Source organism: Morus notabilis, unplaced genomic scaffold (assembly GCF_000414095.1).
Source record: "Morus notabilis unplaced genomic scaffold, ASM41409v2 Scaffold1431, whole genome shotgun sequence".
Classification (NCBI taxonomy): domain Eukaryota; kingdom Viridiplantae; phylum Streptophyta; class Magnoliopsida; order Rosales; family Moraceae; genus Morus; species Morus notabilis.
The window spans coordinates 14,295-36,330 of record NW_010366357.1 but is presented as its reverse complement, the minus strand read 5'-3'; the positions used below and the strand labels follow the sequence as shown (position 1 = coordinate 36,330).

The 22,036-nt window shown below is 37.9% G+C and overlaps 1 protein-coding gene across 1 annotated transcript; it reads left to right on the top strand.

Annotated features, from left to right (window-relative positions):
- The first annotated feature begins 1,398 nt into the window (after nt 1–1,398).
- LOC21385720 (autophagy-related protein 18b) lies at nt 1,399–21,637 on the top strand. The gene is made up of 12 exons (XM_024173455.1): nt 1,399–1,509; nt 1,682–1,755; nt 2,088–2,161; nt 2,284–2,393; nt 14,868–14,959; nt 15,739–15,851; nt 16,136–16,255; nt 17,982–18,127; nt 19,204–19,317; nt 19,495–19,560; nt 21,041–21,207; nt 21,457–21,637. Exons 1-11 carry the CDS (start codon nt 1,451–1,453, stop codon nt 21,180–21,182), a joined length of 1,110 nt encoding a protein of 369 aa, XP_024029223.1. The 5' UTR covers nt 1,399–1,450; the 3' UTR covers nt 21,183–21,207; nt 21,457–21,637.
- The last annotated feature ends 399 nt before the right edge of the window (nt 21,638–22,036 follow it).

Genomic DNA, 22,036 nt, shown 5'->3' with positions numbered 1-22,036 from the left:
AAAAATAATTAGAAGGATGAATAAAGTATAACCAAGTTAAACAAAAGAAAATGAATGAATAAAGAACATCAATTTCTTTAAACATCATTTACGTCATACACTGAATTATCACTATTACTCTCAAATAGTTTGTTGAACTAGTTGGGAAAATCTTTAGATGAGTTAAAGATGTTAGGCAATAAAAAGTTTAATAGTGCCCGTAACTCCTCAAGATTATTCTGCATAAATAAAAAAAAGTAAAAATTACTCAATATGACAGATCAATGAGTCCATATCAAAAAAGAACACTACGTTTGTAAATTGCCGTCTCAGTAAAAATGCTTGTTTCTTCTTGTGGGGAAGACAAGAACAATCTGGTTACGTTTGGTTCATAGGTTTAAAACCATAATTCAGGACCATTCTTAATTTACATGTGTTTTTTATGAGAGAAAACACTGTAGCGAGTTACGAACCATAATCCGAACCATGGCACGAATTCTTGCTCCAAACGCATAGTTTTTACGTTTAATGAATTTTTTTTTCTTTTTCTTATAGTACCAGTTAACAATGACTTTAGTGGTCAAAAGGACATGCGGATCCACTAAAATCACAAATTAAGATCCGGATCTAGCGAACTCGCTAAGCGTAGAATCAGATACAGCCAACTCAGATCTGCAAATCCGGCGAACTCAGAACTCGGCGAACGGAGCTGCATGAGGACGACAACAAGGAGAGAGGTCGACATCCGGCGTTTGTCTCCAAGCGTGGGAGACGCTGCTGCGAGATATCCAACGAGATCTTGCACTAAGGAGAACCAGCGTTACTGCCTGTTAGAGATTCAGGGGTTGTTTGGTTAGGAGATTCGTCCCCTGATTCGAATTATGGTTCGTAGTTTGTTACAGTATTTTTTCTCACAAAAAATACACGTAAATCGAAAATGATTCTAATCACATGGTTCTAATCTATGAACCAAACGTCTCCTCAATGTCGAAGCAGTGATGAGTGAACAGAATCTCAGACGACAACAAGAGGGGACTTCGATGTCAATGGAGGTACCATGACGATGATGAGAGGAGACTCACGAGCTGCAGCTTTGACGACCAAACCTCTGATGAAGAAAGACCGCTTCTTCTTCTATTTAACATACGCACAATTTTGAGAGAGAGAAGAGATTGAGAAAGAAAAAAGGAAAAGAAAAAAATAGAAAAAAAGTAAATTTGAAAATAAAAAATAAAAAATACAAAATGATCTATTAATTTTCATAAATTAATAAATTGGCCCATTTACCACCACAACTTTTAAGTATAGAACTATTTCCTACAATTTGTCTAATCTATTTCCCCTCTCTATTATGCCCTTGTAAAAATTCCCATACAAAACTCTTCTCGCCCAAAAAAAAAAAAAATGTATATACTTTGAGCTTGAACACTTCTCCATTTTTTTTCTATGAAATTCGTCTAATCTTCCTCCGATGGCGAACCAGTCTTCGTCCAATCCAATCCTTTGCGCTTCGTTCAATCAGGACTCCAGGTATTTAACATGTAATTTCAACTTTAAAAACAGGAATTTTCAGAAAAGTTCTTTCCTTTTTCCTCGGAGAATTATGGGGATTTCTATTTTCTCGGGAAACAAACGGAGAGTTTTGATGAATTTGTGCTTGTATATGTAAAGAATGGAGTCTTAATGGGACCGAATTTTGCAGTTGCTTTGCGATTGGCACAAAAGATGGGATCAAAATATTTGATTCTAATACCGGTAGACTCTGTTACGAACGAGGCAAGTAATCTATTTTCCCTCGTTATCAGTCCCTTATAAAATTAAGAATTTTGGTTTGTTTGATCAATCTGAAAAGTAAAAATGGCTACTTTGGGAACTTCGGCTACTCTTTTTTGCCTCATGAATAATAAAATTATTTTGCCGAGGTTACAATTAAAATTCACCTCCATTGAGTTGATTCTTGAGTTTTATAAAATTGATTTACTGTTTTATTCATCACCAAGTTGTTATTTGGTCTGCTGATTATTGGTATGCTTGAAAGTGTACGAATTTATTGTTTGAATATGAGTTTGTTGAATCAAAGTTAATGAAAGTGTTCGATTCTCTTACAGCCATTGGGGCTTTCAGTATTGTTGAAATGCTGTTCACCTCTAGTCTACTAGCCATTGTTGGAGCTGGTGAACAGGTGCTTTCTTATTTCACATGTTTTGCACTTGAAGATTTTTTGTAATTGCAATAGCATTTTTAGTTTCTTTGCGCGATGGCTATTTAATAAATATATTTTCTTCTTTTGTTTGATTCCCACAGCCATCGTTATCCCCTCGCCGTCTCTGTTTGTTCAATACAATGACTGGAGCTGCTCTCCGAGAATTGAATTTCTTAACTTCAATACTAGCCGTTCGCATGAATAAGAAAAGGTACAGTATCCATAAAGACTGATGCTGAAGTTGAAAAACAATTTTGTATTTGTTTTATTTCTCCCGGACAGATTATGTTTACATAGTGAGGAAATTGATGAAGATGAAATTTTATTCCTCTTACTTACAAACGTATTGTACAGCCCTTTTTGTAGATGAAAATACATCTAGTAATTAGGAAAGACAACCTATCAAAATTCTAATAATAGAAAATACTAAAAAAAAAAAAAAAGACGAAAGCACTCCTAAAGAGAATCGGGTAACATTTTACCCAATATCTTTGAGATATAGAGCTAATCTAGGAAATAAAAAACTGATTGAGAGCTGTAAAGATAGCTGTAAGAGGAACAAATTAGCTGATTGACAGCTGTAAATATACAAAAAACTAGAATATTCTACACTCCCCCTCAAGCTGGGCTGTAAATATTGATTAAGCCTAGCTTGGAGTTCAAATCTTCAAAGTTTTGTTCTTGGTAGGGCCTTAGTGAGAATGTCCGCTATCTGAAGACTAGATGGCAGATGTAGTAACTTGATTACTCCTTCTTCTATCTTTTCCTTTATGAAGTGGCGGTCAATTTCCACGTGCTTTGTCCTATCATGATGCACTGGGTTCTTTGCGATACTGATAGCTGACTGATTATCATAGAACATCTTTATAGGCTCTTTAGTCACGATCCTTAACTCCTTTAAAAGTCTTCTCAGCCACATACCTTCACATATGCCATGTGCCATTGCTCTGAATTCAGCCTCTGCACTGCTTCTTGACACAACAGATTGTTTCTTACTACACCATGTGACTAAATTTCCCCATACATATGTGCAGTAGCTGGAAGTTGATCTTCGATCTCCTATTGATCTAGCCCAATCAGCATCACTGTATATCTCGATGTCTTTGTCAGTTGATTTCCTAAAGTACAAGCCCTTACCTAGTGTTAGTTTTAAGTACCTCAGAATCTTATAGACTGCTTCCATTTGTTCTTCATTTGGATTGTTCATGAATTGGCTCACCACACTAACAGAGAAACCAATGTCGGGTCTTGTGTGGGATAAATATATAAGTTTTCCCACAAGTCTCTGATATCTGCCTTTATCAACCGGTGCACAGTCTTCTTTAGTTCCTAGTTTTGTTGTTAAATACATGGGGGTATTTGCTGGTTTGCATCCGAGCATTCCTGTTTCTTTCAGAAGGTCCAAGACATATTTTCTTTGAGAGACTGAAATTCCTACTTTTGACCAAGCTATTTCCATTCTGAGAAAATATCCGAGGCTTCCCAAATCTTTGATTTCAAATTCCTTGGCTAGTAGACTCTTGAGAATACTTATCTCCTGCGTGTAATCTCCTGTTAAAATAATGTCATCCACGTATACAATAAGAATGGAAATTCTCCCTTCAGGTGAATGTTTAACAAAGAGAGTATGATCTGCCTGACATTGTACATAGCCCTACTGCTTGATTACCCTTGTAAAACCTATCAAACCAGGCTCTTGGGGATTGTTTGAGTCTGTATAAAGATCGTTTCAGCTTGCAAACTTTGTTGATTGTGGCTTGTGTCTCAAATCCAGGAGGAATGCTCATGTATACTTCTTCTGCCAAGTCTTCGTTGAGAAAGGCATTCTTGGCATCTAATTGATGAAGTAGCCAGAGATCGAAGGACTCGAACTGTGTTCAGTTTGGCTATAGGAGCGAAGGTTTCTTCATAATCAATTCCATAGGATTGTGTGAATCCTTTTGCAACGAGTCAAGCCTTGAATCGATCAACAGTTCCATCTTCTTTGTATTTAACTGTGAAGATCCATTTGCAGCATACATGTCGCTTTTCAGGTGGTAGTTTTGTGATCTTCCACGTTCCATTCTTCTCTAGAGCCCGAATCTCTTCTTCAATAGCAGCCTTCCATTCTGGTATTTCGAGGGCTTCTTGTATGGATTTAAGAATTTGTGTATGGTCCAAACTTGCCACAAAAGCCCCGTAGTTATTAGATAGCCCCTGATATGACACAAAGTTATAGATTGGGTTCTTCGTGCATTCTCTTACACCCTTTCTAACTGCAATAGGAAGATCACTATCTTTGGAAGATTCGGGATTAGGGTTACCTTGTGGATCTTTTAGCCTTAAATCCGGTTCCAATTCTTGGATCTGCTGAAGAGGTGCTTGTTGCTCTATCTCCCTTTGGTTCCTTTTCCTTCTAAAATAGGTAGTGCTAAAGTCCTTGTTGTTTTTGGATTGGGTAGTGTCTGGGGAATGGAGACTTGAGATTTCACGGTTGTGGATTGGCTGAATAACGGTTGGAGAAGAAGGTCTTGGGAGCTTAGGCAATTCAACAGGTGGTGAATCAAGGTATGGAACAGTTGGTTCATTTTGGTGAGTAGGGATAGTCTCAATCTGGATATTGACCGGATTTGATGAAGTGTGGGGAATGTCTAGGGCACTGATCTCCGTATTACAATCCCAAAGCTGATATTCCTGTGTAAAACTGCTCTCCCCTGAAGGTCAGATTTGGAGTAAAATATGGCTGATGTTCAAAAAATGAAACATCCATGGAGTTATAGAATTTCTGTGGTTGGAGAATAACACTTATACCCTTTTTGATGAGGGGAGTACCCCAAGAAAATACACTTAATGGCTTTAGGATCAAGTTTTCCCCGGTGTTGGCTATGGATGTGAACAAATGTAGAGCAGCCGAACAATTTGAAAGGAATGGAAGATATGAGATGTGTGGTTGGATATGTTTTGAGTAGGGTTTGACATGGGGTCTAGAATTTTAGGACTCGAGAAGGCATTCTATTTATGAGGTAGGTTACGGTGAGTATAGCTTCCCCCCAATATTGTTTTGGCACATGTGTAGAGAACATGAGAGACCGGGCTACTTCTAGGAGGTGTCTGTTTTTTCTTTCGGCTACACCATTTTGTTGAGGTGTGTCAACATAGGAGCTTAGATGAACAATCCCTTGACTTATCAGGTAATCACTAAGAATGAATGCGAAATATTCTTTTGCATTGTCCGTTTTGAAAATTTGTATTTTGGTTTGGAATTGGGTTTGAACCATAGTATTGAATTTTTTGAATATCGGACCTGCCTCTGATTTATCTTTCATTAAGAAAACCCATGTAAGTCCAGTGTGATCATCTATAAATGTTATGAACCAACGAGATCCGGTAATATTCTTGACCCTAGATGGTCCCCACACATCACTGTGGATCAATGGAAAGGGTTTTGATTCTTTGTAAGGTAAGTTAGGATAGGAATTTTGGAACATGTTTTGCAAATTGACAAATCTCACATTAAAACTTATTCGGATTTTTATTATTAAAAAGAGATGGAAAAAGTTTCTTGAGATACATGAAATTTGGATGTCCTAACCTATAGTGCCATAACATAATGGCACTATCCCTTTCTGATTGAAAAATTGAAACTGAACTTTGACTAACAGACACTAAACAATCAGTAATGTGACCTTTTCTTTTAGAAGAATCATTCGCCTCAAGTAGATAGAGCCCTGAGCACTCTTTAGCATTGCCAATCATCTTCCCCGAATCCAAGTCCTGAAATTCACAAGAATTTGGAGAAAATTTAATGACACATTTGAGATCCCGAGTGAGTTTACTGACTGATAGTAAATTGTAGTTTAATTTAGGCACTAAAAGAACAGAGTTGAGTGTTAGTTCTTTTGAAACTTTTACTGATCCGGTCCCAATCACTTTGGAAAGTGATCCGTCTGCTATACTAACTGTGATGTTCTCATGGCATGGGCTGAAATTTGTTAGAACCTCTCTATATCCAGTCACGTGGTCTGAAGCTCCTGAATCCACAATTCACGAATTCAAATTATCTTTCCTAACACTTAAGGCACTTATAAAATTACCTTTATGAGCTAAAGCCCCAGTTCTAATTTTAATGGTAGAATCGGCTGCCTGTGATTCCTTGATCAGTTGTTTCACAATTTCCATCTTCAAAATCTCCATCTGCTCTTTGCTAAAATGGTTGGACTCGGCTGGTGTAGAATTCTCCTCCCTGATTGCAATGTTGCCTCGGTTCTCTCTGTATTGTGGTCGTGAAGACTTCCAATCTGTTGGTTTTCCGTGAATCTTCTAGCATGTTTCCTTGGTGTGACCGGGCTTGCGGCAATGCTCACAATATGGTCGTTCCCTTTTCTGCCGATTGTCAGTGCTTTGATTTTGAGGCCCATGAACAGCTAGGGTAGAATTTTCCACTTGAGGTATGACAGTTTGTGTCCCTAACATCACCTTTTTTCTGCTTTCTGCTCTCCGAACCTCTGAAAAAGCTTCTCGAAGGTTGAGTTGAGGTCTCATCCCCTGAATTCTTCCCCGAACTTCATCAAGGTTTTTGTTGAGCCCAAATAAGAATTTATACACTCTTTTCTTGTCAACAATCTGCCTGAATTTGACTACGTCTTCGAGGCAACTCCATGAGTGTTCCTCAAACATATCCACTTGCTGCCAATAGCGTGTGAGGGTGTTAAAGAACTGTGTCACAGTCAAATCTCCTTGCCGCAAATCATGTAGAATGCCTTCTATCACGAACAACTCTGAAGTATTCTCTTTGTTCGAATAGGTTTCCCTTACTGCCTCCCAGATTTCTCTTGCTAAAGGAGAAAGTTTTCTCCTATCTCGTCGGTCATGGAATTAATTAACAATGACATAACCATACTGTTCTCTGATTTCCAGCTTTTGAATTTCGGGTTGTCTGCCTTTGGAGGAGTCGCCACACCAGATAAGTAGTCGTCTTTTCCTTTGCCACATATGAACATCATCATAGATTGGGACCATTGGAGATAATTGTTCCCATTGAGTTTGTGTCCTGTAATAAGGATTTGGTTGCCATCTGACATTCCACTAGGGTTAGAAACCGTGGAATCTTGATGAGAGGTGACTTTGAAAGTGGTAGAGGAGGAACTGATTCTCTCTGTGGCCATCCCATTTTTCACCATATGAGAATTGATTTAGGTTTTAGAGAGTGGCTCTGATACCATGAGGAAATTGATGAAGATGAATATTTTACTCCTCTTACTTACAAACGTATTGTACAACCCTTTTTGTAGATGAAAATACATCTAGTAATTAGGAAACACAGCCTATCAAAATTCTAAAAATAGAAAATACTAAAAAAAAAAAAAAAAGGAAAGCACTCCTAAAGAGAATCGGGTAACATTTTACCTAATATCTCTGAGATATAGAGCTAATCTAGGAAATAAAAAACTGATTAACAGCTGTAAAGACAGTTGTAAGAGGAACAAATTAGCTGATTTACAGCTGTAATTATACAAAAAACTAGAATATTCTACACATAGAGATATATTATCTGTTTTTTATTGGGAATTTGTAATATTTATGGAGGGTTTTTATGGTTTCACGTAGAATCAAAATTTAAAGTACATGGTGTTGAAATCCCGAATTTATTGCTAGGGATAAGGTTCTCGATTCAGGATAGAATGTTTCCTGATTTGATTTAATTTAAACAGAGCACTTTCTTAATCTCTAGGCCTTAGTTTTAGGAGATTTGATTTTCATAGTTGTATTATAAATTAGGAGCCTTAACGTACCGAATTATTGATTCAATATAGAAAACAGAAAGCAATATTTCAGCTTTCATGGTGTCAAAGCTGATGAGTGTCTAACCTTGGCGATCGATGGTGAAGTCCACGTCCTCAGAGACCACAGGCGAGACAACAACAGAGGTCATCAACACCATGGCGTCGAACGGATCTGAGAACTCCACCTTCCAATTCACGGTTGAGAAACTCAACGGGAAGAATTTTCTCGAATGGGCTCAATCAATTAAATTGGTGATTGATGGAAAGGGAAAACTGGGGTACCTCACCGGTGAAACAAAGAAACCATCCTCCACTGATGCTTCTCTACAGAAGTGGAAATCAGAAAATTCGATGGTAACTGCGTGGCTGGTCAACTCAATGAAGCTTTCAATCGGAAAAACCTATATGTTTCTACCAACCGCAAAAGAAGTCTGGGATGCCGTTCGAGAAACATACTCGGATGTGGAGAATTCTTCCCAAATTTTCGAGATAAAAACTCGGTTATGGCAAATGAAGCAAGAAGAGAGGGAAGTCACTGAATATTACACAGAGATGAAGGCTTTTTGGCAGGAACTCGATCTGAGTTATGAAGAAGAAATGCCCTGGCGACAGCGTGCGATTCAAGAAAAGGCTAGAGAACGAGAGAGTTTTCGAGTTTCTGGCTGGACTCAACTGTGAGCTAGATGAGGTAAGGGGAAGGATCCTTGGTCGGAGACTGCTGCCCTCCATCCGTGAAGTCTTCTCAGAGGTGAGACGAGAAGAAAATAGGCGCAAAGTAATGCTGAAAACCCTTGCCCCCTTTGGACTGACTGGTTCTGAACCAGAATCCTCTGCGCTGTTGACTAAGAGGGCGCCGAATGGACCAGGCCAGAGTCGACAAAGGAAAAAACCCTGGTGTGAGCACTGTCACAAAACCGGTCACACCAAGGATATTGCTGGGATTTGCACGGAAAACCACCCGATTGGAAGCCACGACAGATGAACAAAAATCGAGGATATCAAGCCTCGGTTGATGATCAGAAGGAGAGGAAGATGGATGCCAGCAGCAGTGAGTCTCAAGCCAATACTCCATTCAGTTAGGAACAAATTGAACAACTTTATAGGATGTTCTCAAATTTCCAATCTACTGGTCAGTGCTCCAATAAAGTACCTTCTGGTACATTAGCCCACAGAGGTAATTTTTTAAAGGCCTTGAGCACGACTTCCCAAAACAGAATTCCATGGATTGTCGATTATGGTGCGTCTGATCATATGATCAGTAATTATCATATTTTTTCCACATACTCACCCTGTGTTGGCAACATCAAAGTGAAAATTGCAGATGGTTCACTCTTGACAGTTGCAGGAAAAGGGACAGTAAAAATCTTCGATTCTGTAACCCTAGAATCTGTCCTTCATGTCCCAAACTTGTCTTGCAATTTATTATCAATTAGCCAATTGACAAAAGATTCCAATTGCTTTGCTAAATTTGTTCCCTCTCACTGTGTTTTTTAGGACCTGTCATCGGGGAGAATGATTGGCAGTGCTAAAGAATATGAGGGACTCTACTACTTTGATGAGGCTCAGGCGAGTGGACAGCTTCAAACTACAATTTGTGATTCTACATCTACTTCTAGGAATAGTGAAATTATGTTATGACATTTTAGAATGGGTGATCCTAGTTTCCAGTACATGAAATATTTGTTTCCTTCTATTTGTTCCAACAAAAATATTTCCGATTTTCAATGTGAAATTTGTCAATTTGTGATTCTGCATCTACTTCTAGGAATAGTGAAATTATGTTATGACATTTTAGAATGGGTGATCCTAGTTTCCAGTACATGAAATATTTGTTTCCTTCTATTTGTTCCAACAAAAATATTTCCGATTTTCAATGTGAAATTTGTCAGTTTGCTAAGCATCAACGTACTTCATTTAAAAAATCAAAGTATAAACCTTCAAAACTATTTACCATGATTCACAGTGACCTATGGGGTCCTTTTCGTATTTCTACTCGTACTCACACAAAATGGTTTGTCACATTTATTGATGATCATAATAGAACTTGTTGGGTCTACCTTCTGAAAGACAAAACAAATGTCCGTGAAGTGTTCAAAAATTTTTACTCCATGGTTCAAACGCAATTTCAAACTCGAATTCAGATTTTGCGAACAGATAATGGGACGGAGTATTTTAACACTATCTTAGGGGATTTTCTAATGGCAAATGGAATAATTCACCAAAGTTCCCGTGTCGACACTGCCTAACAAAATGGAGTAGCCGAACGGAAAAATAAACACTTACTTAAGGTTGCCCGAGCATTGATGTTTACTGCTCATATGCCTAAAATGTTCTGGGGAGATGCTATCTTAACATCTTCCTATCTTATCAATAGGATGCCTAGTCGAGTCCTATCCTTTGAAACTCCACTCAATACTCTAAAGAAAGCCTTTCCCACTTCACGCCTACCCTCAACTATACCCCTCAAGGTGTTTGGCTGTACCACATTTGTTCACGTCCACTCTCAGAATCGAAGTAAGTTAGATCCTAGAGCTACTAAGTGGGTCCTCATTGGCTATTCCCCTACACAGAAGGGCTACAAATGCTTTGACCCCTCCACAAAAAGGGTATTCGTTAGTCTTGATGTTACCTTCTTTGAAAGCACTCCGTTCTTCTAAAAAACTTCTCTTCAGGGGGAGATCTCTAATGAAGATCGTTTTGTGGACTTTGAACTTCTTCTTTCTGAGTCTATCCTAAACACCGAAAACACCACCACCTTTCCTTCTCATTCCAATATGCCATATACAGACGGACACTTGAACTCAGGGGGAGATGTGGGAAAGCAAAAGAATAGGGAGCTGCTTGTCTACTCAAGAAGGCCAAAGTCAAAATATCAAGACAACCTCACTTCCGAAGCACCAAGAGAATCCAACCCGGATCCAGGTATGACCGAGATCATCACAGAAGAAGGTATCTCTAATACCCCTGAAATTCCTGATATATCCTCCACTGATGCTTCTCTGGAGAAGTGGAAATCAAAAAATTCAATGGTAACCACGTGGCTGGTTAACTATATGAAGCCTTCAATCGGAAAAACCTATATGTTCCTACCAACCGTAAAAGAAGTCTGGGATGCCGTCCGAGAAACATACTCAGATGTGGAGAATTCTTCCCAAATCTTCGAAATAAAAACTCAGTTATGAAGCAAGAAGAGAGGGAAGTCACCGAATATTACACAAAGATGAAGGCTCTTTGGCAGGAACTCGATCTGAGTTATGAAGAAGAATGGGAATGCCCTGGCGATAGTGTGTGATTCAAGAAAAGGCTGGAGAACGAGAGTTTTTGAGTTTCTAGCTGGACTCATCCGTGAGCTAGATGAGGTAAGAAGAAGGATCCTTGGTCGGAGACCGCTGCCTTCCATCCATGAAGTGTTCTCAGAGGTGAGACGAGAAGAAAATAGGCGCAAAGTAATGCTGAAAACCCCTGCCCCTTCTGGATCGATTGGTTCTAGACCAGAATCTTCTGCGCTGCTGACTAGGAGGGCGTCGAATGGACTAGGCTAGAGCCAATAAAAGGAAAAAGCGCTAGTGTGAGCACTGTTATAAAACCGGTCACACCAAGGATACTTGCTGGGATTTGCATGGAAACCCACTCGATTGGAAGCCACGACAGATGAGCAAGAATCGAGAATATCAAGCCTCGGTTGATGATCAAAAGGAGTGGAAGGTGGATGCCAGCAGTAGTGAGTCTCAAGCCAAGACTTCATTCAATCAGGAGCATATGGAACAACTTTATAGGATGTTCTCAAACTTCCAATCTACTACTGGTCAGTCTTCCAAAATAATGTACCTTCTGGTACACTAGCCCACAGAGGTAATTTTTTAAAGGCTCTGAGCACTACTTCCAAAAATATAATTCTGTGGATTGTCAATTCTGGTGCGTCTAATCATATGACCAGTAATTATCATATTTTTTCCACATACTCACCCTGTGCTGGCAACATCAAAGTAAAAATTACAGATGGTTCACTCTCGATAGTTGCAGGAAAAGGGACAGTAAAAATCTCCGATTCTGTAACCCTAGAATCCGTCCTTCATGTCCCAAACTTGTCTTGCATATTATCGATTAGCCAATTGACGAAAGATTCCAATTGCTCTGCTAAATTTGTTCCCTCTCACTGTGTTTTTTAGGACCTGTCATCGGGGAGGATAATTGGCAGTGCTAAAGAATATGAGGGACTCTACTACTTTGATGAGGCTCAAGTGAGTGGATAGCTTTAAACTGCAATTTATGATTCTGCATCTACTTCTAGGAATAGTGAAATTATGTCATGGCATTTTAGAATGGGTCATCCTAGTTTTCAGTACATGAAACATATGTTTCCTTCTATTTGTTCCAATAAAAATATTTCCGATTTTCAATGTGAAATTTGTCAGTTTGCTAAGCATCAACGTACTTCATTTAAAAAATCAAAGTATAAACCTTCAAAACTATTTACCATGATTCACAGTGACCTATGGGGTCCTTTTCGTATTTCTACTCGTACTCACACAAAATGGTTTGTCACATTTATTGATGATCATAATAGAACTTGTTGGGTCTACCTTCTGAAAGACAAAACAAATGTCCGTGAAGTGTTCAAAAATTTTTACTCCATGGTTCAAACGCAATTTCAAACTCGAATTCAGATTTTGCGAACAGATAATGGGACGGAGTATTTTAACACTATCTTAGGGGATTTTCTAATGGCAAATGGAATAATTCACCAAAGTTCCTGTGTCGACACTCCCCAACAAAATGGAGTAGCCGAACGAAAAAATAAACAATTGCTTGAGGTTGCCCGAGCATTGATGTTTACTGCCCATATGCCTAAAATGTTCTGGGGAGATGTTGTCTTAACATCTGCCTATCTTACCTAGTCGGGTCCTATCCTTTGAAACTCCACTCAATAGTCTAAAGAAAGCCTTTCCCACTTCACGCCTACCCTCAACTATACCCCTCAAGGTGTTTGGCTGTACCACATTTGTTCACGTCCACTCTCAGAATCGAAGTAAGTTAGATCCTAGAGCTACTAAGTGGGTCCTCATTGGCTATTCCCCTACACAGAAGGGCTACAAATGCTTTGACTCCTCCACAAAAAGGGTATTCGTTAGTCTTGATGTTACCTTCTTTGAAAGCACTCCGTTCTTCTAAAAAACTTCTCTTCAGGGGGAGATCTCTAATGAAGATCGTTTTGTGGACTTTGAACTTCTTCTTTCTGAGTCTATCCTAAACACCGAAAACACCACCACCTTTCCTTCTCATTCCAATATGCCATATACAGACGGACACTTGAACTCAGGGGGAGATGTGGGAAAGCAAAAGAATAGGGAGCTGCTTGTCTACTCAAGAAGGCCAAAGTCAAAATATCAAGACAACCTCACTTCCGAAGCACCAAGAGAATCCAACCCGGATCCAGGTATGACCGAGATCATCACAGAAGAAGGTATCTCTAATACCCCTGAAATTCCTGATATTGATGTTCCCATAGCTCACAGAAAAAAGCCACGATCATGTACACTTCATCCCATCTCCAAGTTTTGTGTCAAAAGAAAACTTGTGTACGGTTTTCCGAGCCTTTGTCTCTAATCTCAACAGTACATAAATTCCAAAGAATGTGCAGGAGGATGCAAACCAAGTGACACCTCGATTGAAGCAGGGAAGAAGATCGTAGACGATGGGAAGTTGGTTGATAAAGGGTTGATTCAGAGACTAGTAGGAAAGCTAATATACTTGTCTCATACTAGACCTGATATTGCATTTGCAGTTAGTGTGGCTAGCCAACACATGCATTCGCCAAAGGAAGCTCACTTGGAGGCAGTATACAAGATACTTAGGTATCTCAAAGGATCACCTGGCAGAGGATTATTTTTCAAGAAGACTGACTGCAGAGGGATATAAGTCTATACAGGTGCAGATTGGGCAGGTTCAATTGAAGATAGAAAATCTACTTCTGGATACTGTACTTTTGTATGGGGGAATTTAGTAACTTGGTGGAGCAAAAAACAAAATGTGGTGGCTCGGAGCAGTGCCGAAGCGGAATTTAGAGCAGTTGCCCAAGGAATATGTGAAGCACTATGGCTGAGGAAACTACTAGAAGAACTCCAAGTTACAGTAGAATTCTCGGTTAAATTGTACTGTGATAACAAGGCGGCAATCAATATATCACTCAATCTAGTCCAACATGACCGAACCAAGCATGTGAAAGTGGATAGACACTTCATCAAAGAAAAGGTGGAGAAGGGAATCATTTGCATGACCTATGTTCCTACTCAAGATCAGGTTGTAGACATCTTCACCAAAGGGCTCGCAAGACAAAAATTTGATGATTTCTTAAGCAAGTTGGAAATGATTAACATATATGATCCAACTTGAGGGGGAGTGTTGAAATCCCGAATTTATTGCTAGGGATAAGGTTCCCGATTCAGGATAGAATGTTTCTTGATTTGATTTAATTTAAACAGATCACTTTCTTGATCTCTAGGCCTTAGTTTTAGGAGATTTGATTTTCATAGTTGTATTATAAATTAGGAGCCCTAATGTACCGAATTATTGATTCAATATAGAAAACAAAAGGCAATATTCCAGCTTTCACATGGTTTGCCATGGATTAGTGTTGATCTAGTATTTATGCGATTCTAAATAATTCGGTGCTATTGTGCCCTTTTGTTTTCTCCTTAATAATTGAATGGCAATTGTTTATTTTTGAATGAAGTGGCATAAATAATTTTTTTTTACCATCTTGAGTGGTATTTTTGGTGTTTTCCCTTTTTCTCGTACTTTTCTCACTTGAATGATAGAGTATGATACTAATAACATAAAGACCTCATGCTCTTCCACCATAAAAACTTGAGCACTTTTTTCTTTTCTGTTGAATACATTCATAGACAATCTTACACATGTAGGCTTGTTGTCGTTCTGCAAGAGAAGACGTATATATATGACATTAATAGTCTAGCAATCTTGGACACCATTGACACAGTGCCAAATGTAAAAGGTGAGGTTGAAGTACGTTTCTTCTTGTAGCCATTTTAGCATTGGTATTTCATTTGATTATTGTAGGAGATACCATAAAACATAATTTGCTAAGAGACACTACTGATTAGACCGTGCACAGTCAATTCCGCTATGTTGTCAGTTTCCATTTGCTGTATCTTTATGTTTGTTCCATACAATATACTCCGGTCCTACATTTGTTTTAATGCCTTTTGAAAAAAAATCTGAAATTGGACTCTAAAATGCAACCTGAGCGGTTGTCAACAATCCCTTTTCTTTTAACCCCAAGGAGTTGGCTCAGTGGTGAATCACTTGGACTTAGTGCCTCAAGAAGCATTAGGTCTAAGGTTCGATTCTCATTGAGTGCTATCAATTCCTTAGGGCCACGTTCGTGGGCCAAAGGCCCAAGATTTATCTGATCCATGTGGAGGGGGTGTTTTGCATGGATCCCGTGGATTTGTCGGGGCAAAGTCTTGAACATCACAGTTATATAAAAAAAAACCCATTTTCTTTTTCCCCTTCTTTTGGAAATGTATCTGCACCCCAAGACAATTTTCATACTTTACCATTACCAGTTGAATAAATTCGATTTCTGATTTTTTAGTTTCTAAGTCAGGTGCTTGTTCAGATATGCTTTTTAATTGTACTATTCTACTGATTTTGTTGTAAACAAGCTCAATATTTTGAAAAGCTTGTTTACCTAAACTTCACACTTTCCCGGAGGAACACTGAACCAAAAGTTTTTTGGATATCACAATAGATCCTTTTTTTTTTCTCCAGGACTTTGTGCGTTCTCCCCTAGTTTGGATGGTTGCTTCGTTGCTCTTCCTGCTAGCACTACCAGAGGATCCGTGCTGTTGTACAATGTTATGGAGCTGCATTCACATTGTGAGGTTATGGCATAAATTGGTCTTACTCACAAATGATAGAAAAAGTGATGAAATCCTGAAATGACCTCATTTTTTTTTTTGGCTTCCATGAACGAATGAAAATTTCTTCAAAAATTTAGCTATTTCATTTCTAAATTTAAATTTTTCTTTGTGAGCCGAGGATTGTTCTTTTGTTACAAACTGTTAAGGAGGTTCATAGTGTCAGATACGCAACAATGAAAATCATTCTTCCTGTCACGTGGTTCATTTGCATTCATGTTTTGATATTTGTGTTTAATCAATTGCAGATAGATGCTCATCGTTCTCCAGTGGCTGCAATGGTTCTTTCTTCAAAAGGGATGTACATAGCAACAGCTTCTGAGCAGGGAACCATAATCAGAGTTCATCTAGTTTCTGATGCAACTAAGGTTGTGAATCATGTTTGGAACTTTCTGCGTCTGTGGCAGCTTTCATGTTTTATTGCTTAAAGCATGATGCCATGGACATAAATTTAGAAGTACGAGAAGGGATATGATTCTGCAATACTTGATGGTGGAGTTTACCTATATTATCACTGTTTTAAACTTTTGGTCATTAGGGAATAGGTTTAGCTTTTGAAAGTCATAGCAAATTTGTGTGGGTGTTCTTGACCTTTCAGATCAGCATTCTAAACTATCTGCATACTTGTTTGTCTTGTCAATTTCGATGTTTTTCTAGAAATTGTGAATTAGGCTTAGACTATATATAGTTAATGAGTACCAACATAAGTTAGACGTGGTTCACAGATGTAAGCTTATTGATTGGATACCAACAGGGATGTGAATAGCTTGTTATTGCGTGCACCTTATAGCATGTAGTTTCTTCATACACTTGAGTTATGGCTGAGGTAACTAAGGAGCAGGATAATGTGCTAACTAGGTCTCATATCCTGCATGGGAATGTTCTCTCTACATTTTTCTTGGGCTTTTGGAATACCTTATAATACTTATCATACTAATAAAACCATACGATTATAACATGGTCTTGAGCTCGAGGAATCTTGGTTTTGACAACCTTACTAGTTCGTGCTGCATGAAAGTGAGGCAAAAAAGCCACCATTTTGTGAAGCTTCCATTTATAAATTCCAAAAACAAACGCCAGTTTGGTTCTTTCATATCAAAGTCTTTGTTATTGCATAAGGTATTTATTGAATCTAGATGTAACAGTATTACAAGAACTTGTGACGGGATTTACGAATTCATGAGTTCATGTGTATTTTGTATCAGGGAAATTAAATTCTTAGATGTAACAGACCTATATTATCACTGTTTTAAACTTTTGGTCATTAGGGAATAGGTTTAGGTTTTGAAAGTCATAGCAAATTTGTGTGGGTGTTCTTGACCTTTCAGATCAGCATTCTAAACTATCTGCATACTTGTTTGTCTTGTCGATTTCGATGTTTTTCTAGAAATTGTGAATTAGGCTTAGACTATATATAGTTAATGAGTACCAACATAAGTTAGACGTGGTTCACAGATGTAAGCTTATTGATTGGATACCAACAGGGATGTGAATAGCTTGTTCTTGCGTGCACCCTATAGCGTGTAGTTTCTTCATGCACTTGAGTTATGGCTGAGGTAACTAAGGTGCAGGATAATGTGCTAACTAGGTCTCATATCCTGCATGGGAATGTTCTCTCTACATTTTTCTTGGGCTTTTGGAATACCTTATAATACTTATCATACTAATAAAACAATACGATTATAACATGGTCTTGAGCTCGAGGAATCTTGGTTTTGACAACCTTACTAGTTCATGCTGCATGAAAGTGAGGCAAAAAAGCCACCATTTTGTGAAGCTTCCATTTATAAATTCCAAAAACAAACGCCAGTTTGGTTCTTTCGTATCAAAGTCTTTGTTATTGCATAAGGTATTTATTGAATCTAGATGTAACAGTATTACAAGAACTTGTGACGGGATTTATGAATTCATGAGTTCATGTGTATTTTGTATCAGGGAAATTAAATTCTTAGATGTAACAATAATACAAGAACTTCTGACATGATTTATGTTTCATAACAGTATCTGCTCTGATTTTCTTATCTCCTCTATATCAAGCAAGACTTGAAAATTAGTACAATAGATCTTCTGATCTACCATAATTTTTGTTAGCAGTCTTATAGCTTTCGGAGAGGGACATATCCTTCAAATATATTTTCGTTGTCATTTGCGCCATCTGTGGAGCTGCCGGATATTCTGGTGGCTACAAGTTCTTCAGGTTCAGTTCATGCATTCTCTCTTGGATTTGCTTTATGTCAGAGGTAAGAACTAAAATTGGACTATTTTTTTTTTTTGATGATTTTCGATCATGTCCTCAGTCTAACTTGACTTATTTTCCTTTATACCTCATGATATTGCCCTAATAGACATTGACCAGAGCCTTTTCCCCCTTTATTCCTTTTTCTGCTCTAAGTTATCTGTCTTTATTTCTTGTCTTATTCAGTATCTTCTTCTTCTTCTTCCTTTTTTTTTTCCTTCTTCTTTCTGTTTATAAAGAATCTCTTTTTCCTTTCCTTTTCTTTTCCAATGTCATTTTTCTTTCTTTACTTTTTTTCTCATCTTGTCTTGGCACTTCTATATTAGAGAGACTAACAAATTATTTCAACTTTTACAAACCTGCCTACTGATTTCCAATAGTCTCACACATCCACACACATGTGTGCGCTAAGGTTTGATTCTGGAAACTACCTTAGTCTGTGTGTGTACATATATGTATGTATCTTCCTTCTGGTAGTTTCCAGAAGCATCAAGATAACAAAAGTTTGTAATATCAAATAACTATTTTTGAAGGATTACTGTATTTGACTTGGTCGCTAAAATCTGCTTCTCAATCTTCACATCAGAAGAGAATAAAATGAAAGAAAGTAACCAGACTTATGGATCTAGTGAGAAGACTCTATCTTCATGTTAAAATAGGAATTGGTGCAAATTTATTCTGTCAGGAAAAGGCTGCAATTGAGATTTTAGTTTTGACACCAGACAGTTGCACGTACATCTGCATGCACACGTTTGTGCGTCCATGTACATTTGTACATCTCCTTAGTTGTGTTGATTACTATACATATATGCATCTCCAAGTGCATTTACTCTGATTTAGAATTTACATTTGGTCGTATTTGGAAATTTGACCAGAGACGGAGGACATATATTTAGATATGATGGAAAAATTGAATATTTGTGGATATCTTTTTGAGTTTTAGAAACTTAAGTATCTGCCTTCTCAAGATTCACCTGTGATTTTCTTATAATATTCACGTGGTCCATTTTGTCATAAACCTGTTGACACTTGCAAGAAAATTTTGTTAAATCTGATCTTAATTACTATTTCAATTTTCAGAAGCAGAAGATCGAGTATTATTTTGGGATCAATAATACCCGAGTCTGTTAGTGATGCATTGGATCCAGCCCATCACGATGTACTTCACAATGCTGCACCCGCAGGAGTGAAAAGGTGAATATCAAATAAGTTTATCTGAGCTCAATTTGGCTTTTCAAATGACTTGACTCTTTGGTACGGAGTATTTGCTTCTTATGTTTCGAGCGTGATTTGGGTTCAGACCCGTACTATGTTTCTGTAGTTTCCATATGTATTAGCTATTAGTTCATGAAATCACGTTTTCTCTTACAGCTATGCAGTTGTTCGAAAGGTTGACAGGGTTGCTGACTCATCAACTTCTGAGATTGTCGCTTGTAGGTGAGTTCTTCAACACGCCCATTTCTCACAAAAGAATTATTTACTTTCTTTATTCCATTATACTCTCCCCGTGCCATTCTGTAACTTGCGATCTGAAATTTCGAATGCATATGAAGCAATTATCCACGTATAAGTATTTCAGATTTTGCTTCTTTTTGAAGGACTTATGGTCCGTTCACTTCGCTGATTCGAGTTTATAATTCGAGTTGAGATGTGATTTTGTATGAGAGCTTTTTACTGTAGCAAAAAAGTTAGATGTGATTGTTTCTGAGAGCTTTTTACTGTAGCAAAACTCGAATTCTAAACTCGAATCGACGAAATGAACGGGGCCTTAATGTTTAATATGTTAATAACAACTAAATCTCTGGTTTTCACTATTGGAATTTTCCAGGGCCACCATTTCTATGGTTACATACAACGGATACTTCCAAGAGTACAACTTAAATATCAACAACCGTGATGAGTATTCGTGGAGTTTGGAACGTGAATTCAATCTTCTAACAGTAATCTAGTTTTGACACCAGACAGTTGCACGTACATCTGCATGCACACGTTTGTGCATCCATGTACATTTGTACATCCATGTACATTTGTACATCTCCGCAGTTGTGTTGATTACTATACATATATGCATCTCTAAGTGCATTTACTCTGATTTAGAATTTACATTTGGTCGTATTTGGAAATTTGACCAGAGACGGAGGACATATATTTAGATATGATGGAAAAATTGAATATTTGTGGATATCTTTTTGAGTTTTAGAAACTTAAGTATCTGCCTTCTCAAGATTCACCTGTGATTTTCTTATAATATTCACGTGGTCCATTTTGTCATAAACCTGTTGACACTTGCAAGAAAATTTTGTTAAATCTGATCTTAATTACTATTTCAATTTTCAGAAGCAGAAGATCGAGTATTATTTTGGGATCAATAATACCCGAGTCTGTTAGTGATGCATTGGATCCAGCCCATCACGATGTACTTCACAATGCTGCACCCGCAGGAGTGAAAAGGTGAATATCAAATAAGTTTATCTGAGCTCAATTTGGCTTTTCAAATGACTTGACTCTTTGGTACGGAGTATTTGCTTCTTATGTTTCGAGCGTGATTTGGGTTCAGACCCGTACTATGTTTCTGTAGTTTCCATATGTATTAGCTATTAGTTCATGAAATCACGTTTTCTCTTACAGCTATGCAGTTGTTCGAAAGGTTGACAGGGTTGCTGACTCATCAACTTCTGAGATTGTCGCATGTAGGTGAGTTCTTCAACACGCCCATTTCTCACAAAAGAATTATTTACATTCTTTATTCCATTATACTCTCCCCGTGCCATTCTGTAACTTGCCATCTGAAATTTCGAATGCATATGAAGCAATTATCCACGTATAAGTATTTCAGATTTTGCTTCTTTTGAAGGACTTAATGTTTAATATGTTAATAACAACTAAATCTCTGGTTTTCACTTATGGAATTTTCCAGGGCCACCATTTCTATGGTTACATACAACGGGTACTTCCAAGAGTACAACTTAAATATCAACAACCGTGATGAGTATTCGTGGAGTTTGGAACGTGAATTCAATCTTCTAACAGTAATCGCAGACAATTCCATCAGCTCATGATCTTTAGCCATGCTATCTTGCGACAGTAAGCTTATATGTAGTCCAAATATTCTGTGTATAAAAAGTTCCATTAACTAATTTGTGTACAGAGCTAGATAGTGTAGTGTTGGGGTTTCAACCAGGAATGCATGAATTTCATAATCGCTTTTTCTTTGTTATCTCATAATTAAAAGATGAAATTCGATGTAGTTCAGTTAATTATATGTGAGATTTACTGTAATTAAGTTCATTACCATAAAATTTCTTGCACTTTTTTTACAATTTGTTTAACCAGGTGGCATATTTGGGCTCCCACTACAATCACAAGGGTCTTTCTGCTGGTTTTGTAGTATAAATCTTACGTTGCATCACAACAATCTGCCACATTATTCGGTATGGTAGAAGAATGGACGGACAAGGAGAATATTAATATCTAATTAACGCTATAGTGGCTTATTGACAACAAAATTAAAGTTTGGGTGATTTATTGTATAAGTTTGTTTAATTTTGTTTTTCCTCCCTTCTAGGGAGTTGCGATAAAAACTTGTAAAGCTCATTGAGTATAGTGATTTGAACATTAGAGTCCCGAAGATTGATAGGTACGACGTGTCGGGGTAGCGAACATGATAGCCTCTTGGTTGGCAGCAATTCCTACATGGTCAGAGAGAGCAGATTCGTAGAGGACGACAAAAGACGATCTAGATAGAGCAGTTCTCAGGACCTTCTTTCTTGCCAAAACGTCAAGAAATAATCTGCAAAGCTCAAGAGAACGATCAAAGGAAACAAGTAAGCCCGTAGATGGGGGGAGGAATAAATTACAGGTTGATGGAGAACGGCTGGTCATTTTGTGCAAGAGGAAAATGGACTTGAAATCG

Bases quoted from the DNA above. Each gene is read 5' to 3' on its own strand.
- LOC21385720 (XM_024173455.1), top strand. From the start codon at position 1,451: ATGGCGAACCAGTCTTCGTCCAATCCAATCCTTTGCGCTTCGTTCAAT. The intron at 1,510-1,681 runs GTATTTAACATG...CGAATTTTGCAG, and splicing joins TCGTTCAATCAGGACTCCAG to TTGCTTTGCGATTGGCACAA. The intron at 15,852-16,135 runs GTTATGGCATAA...AATCAATTGCAG, and splicing joins AGCTGCATTCACATTGTGAG to ATAGATGCTCATCGTTCTCC.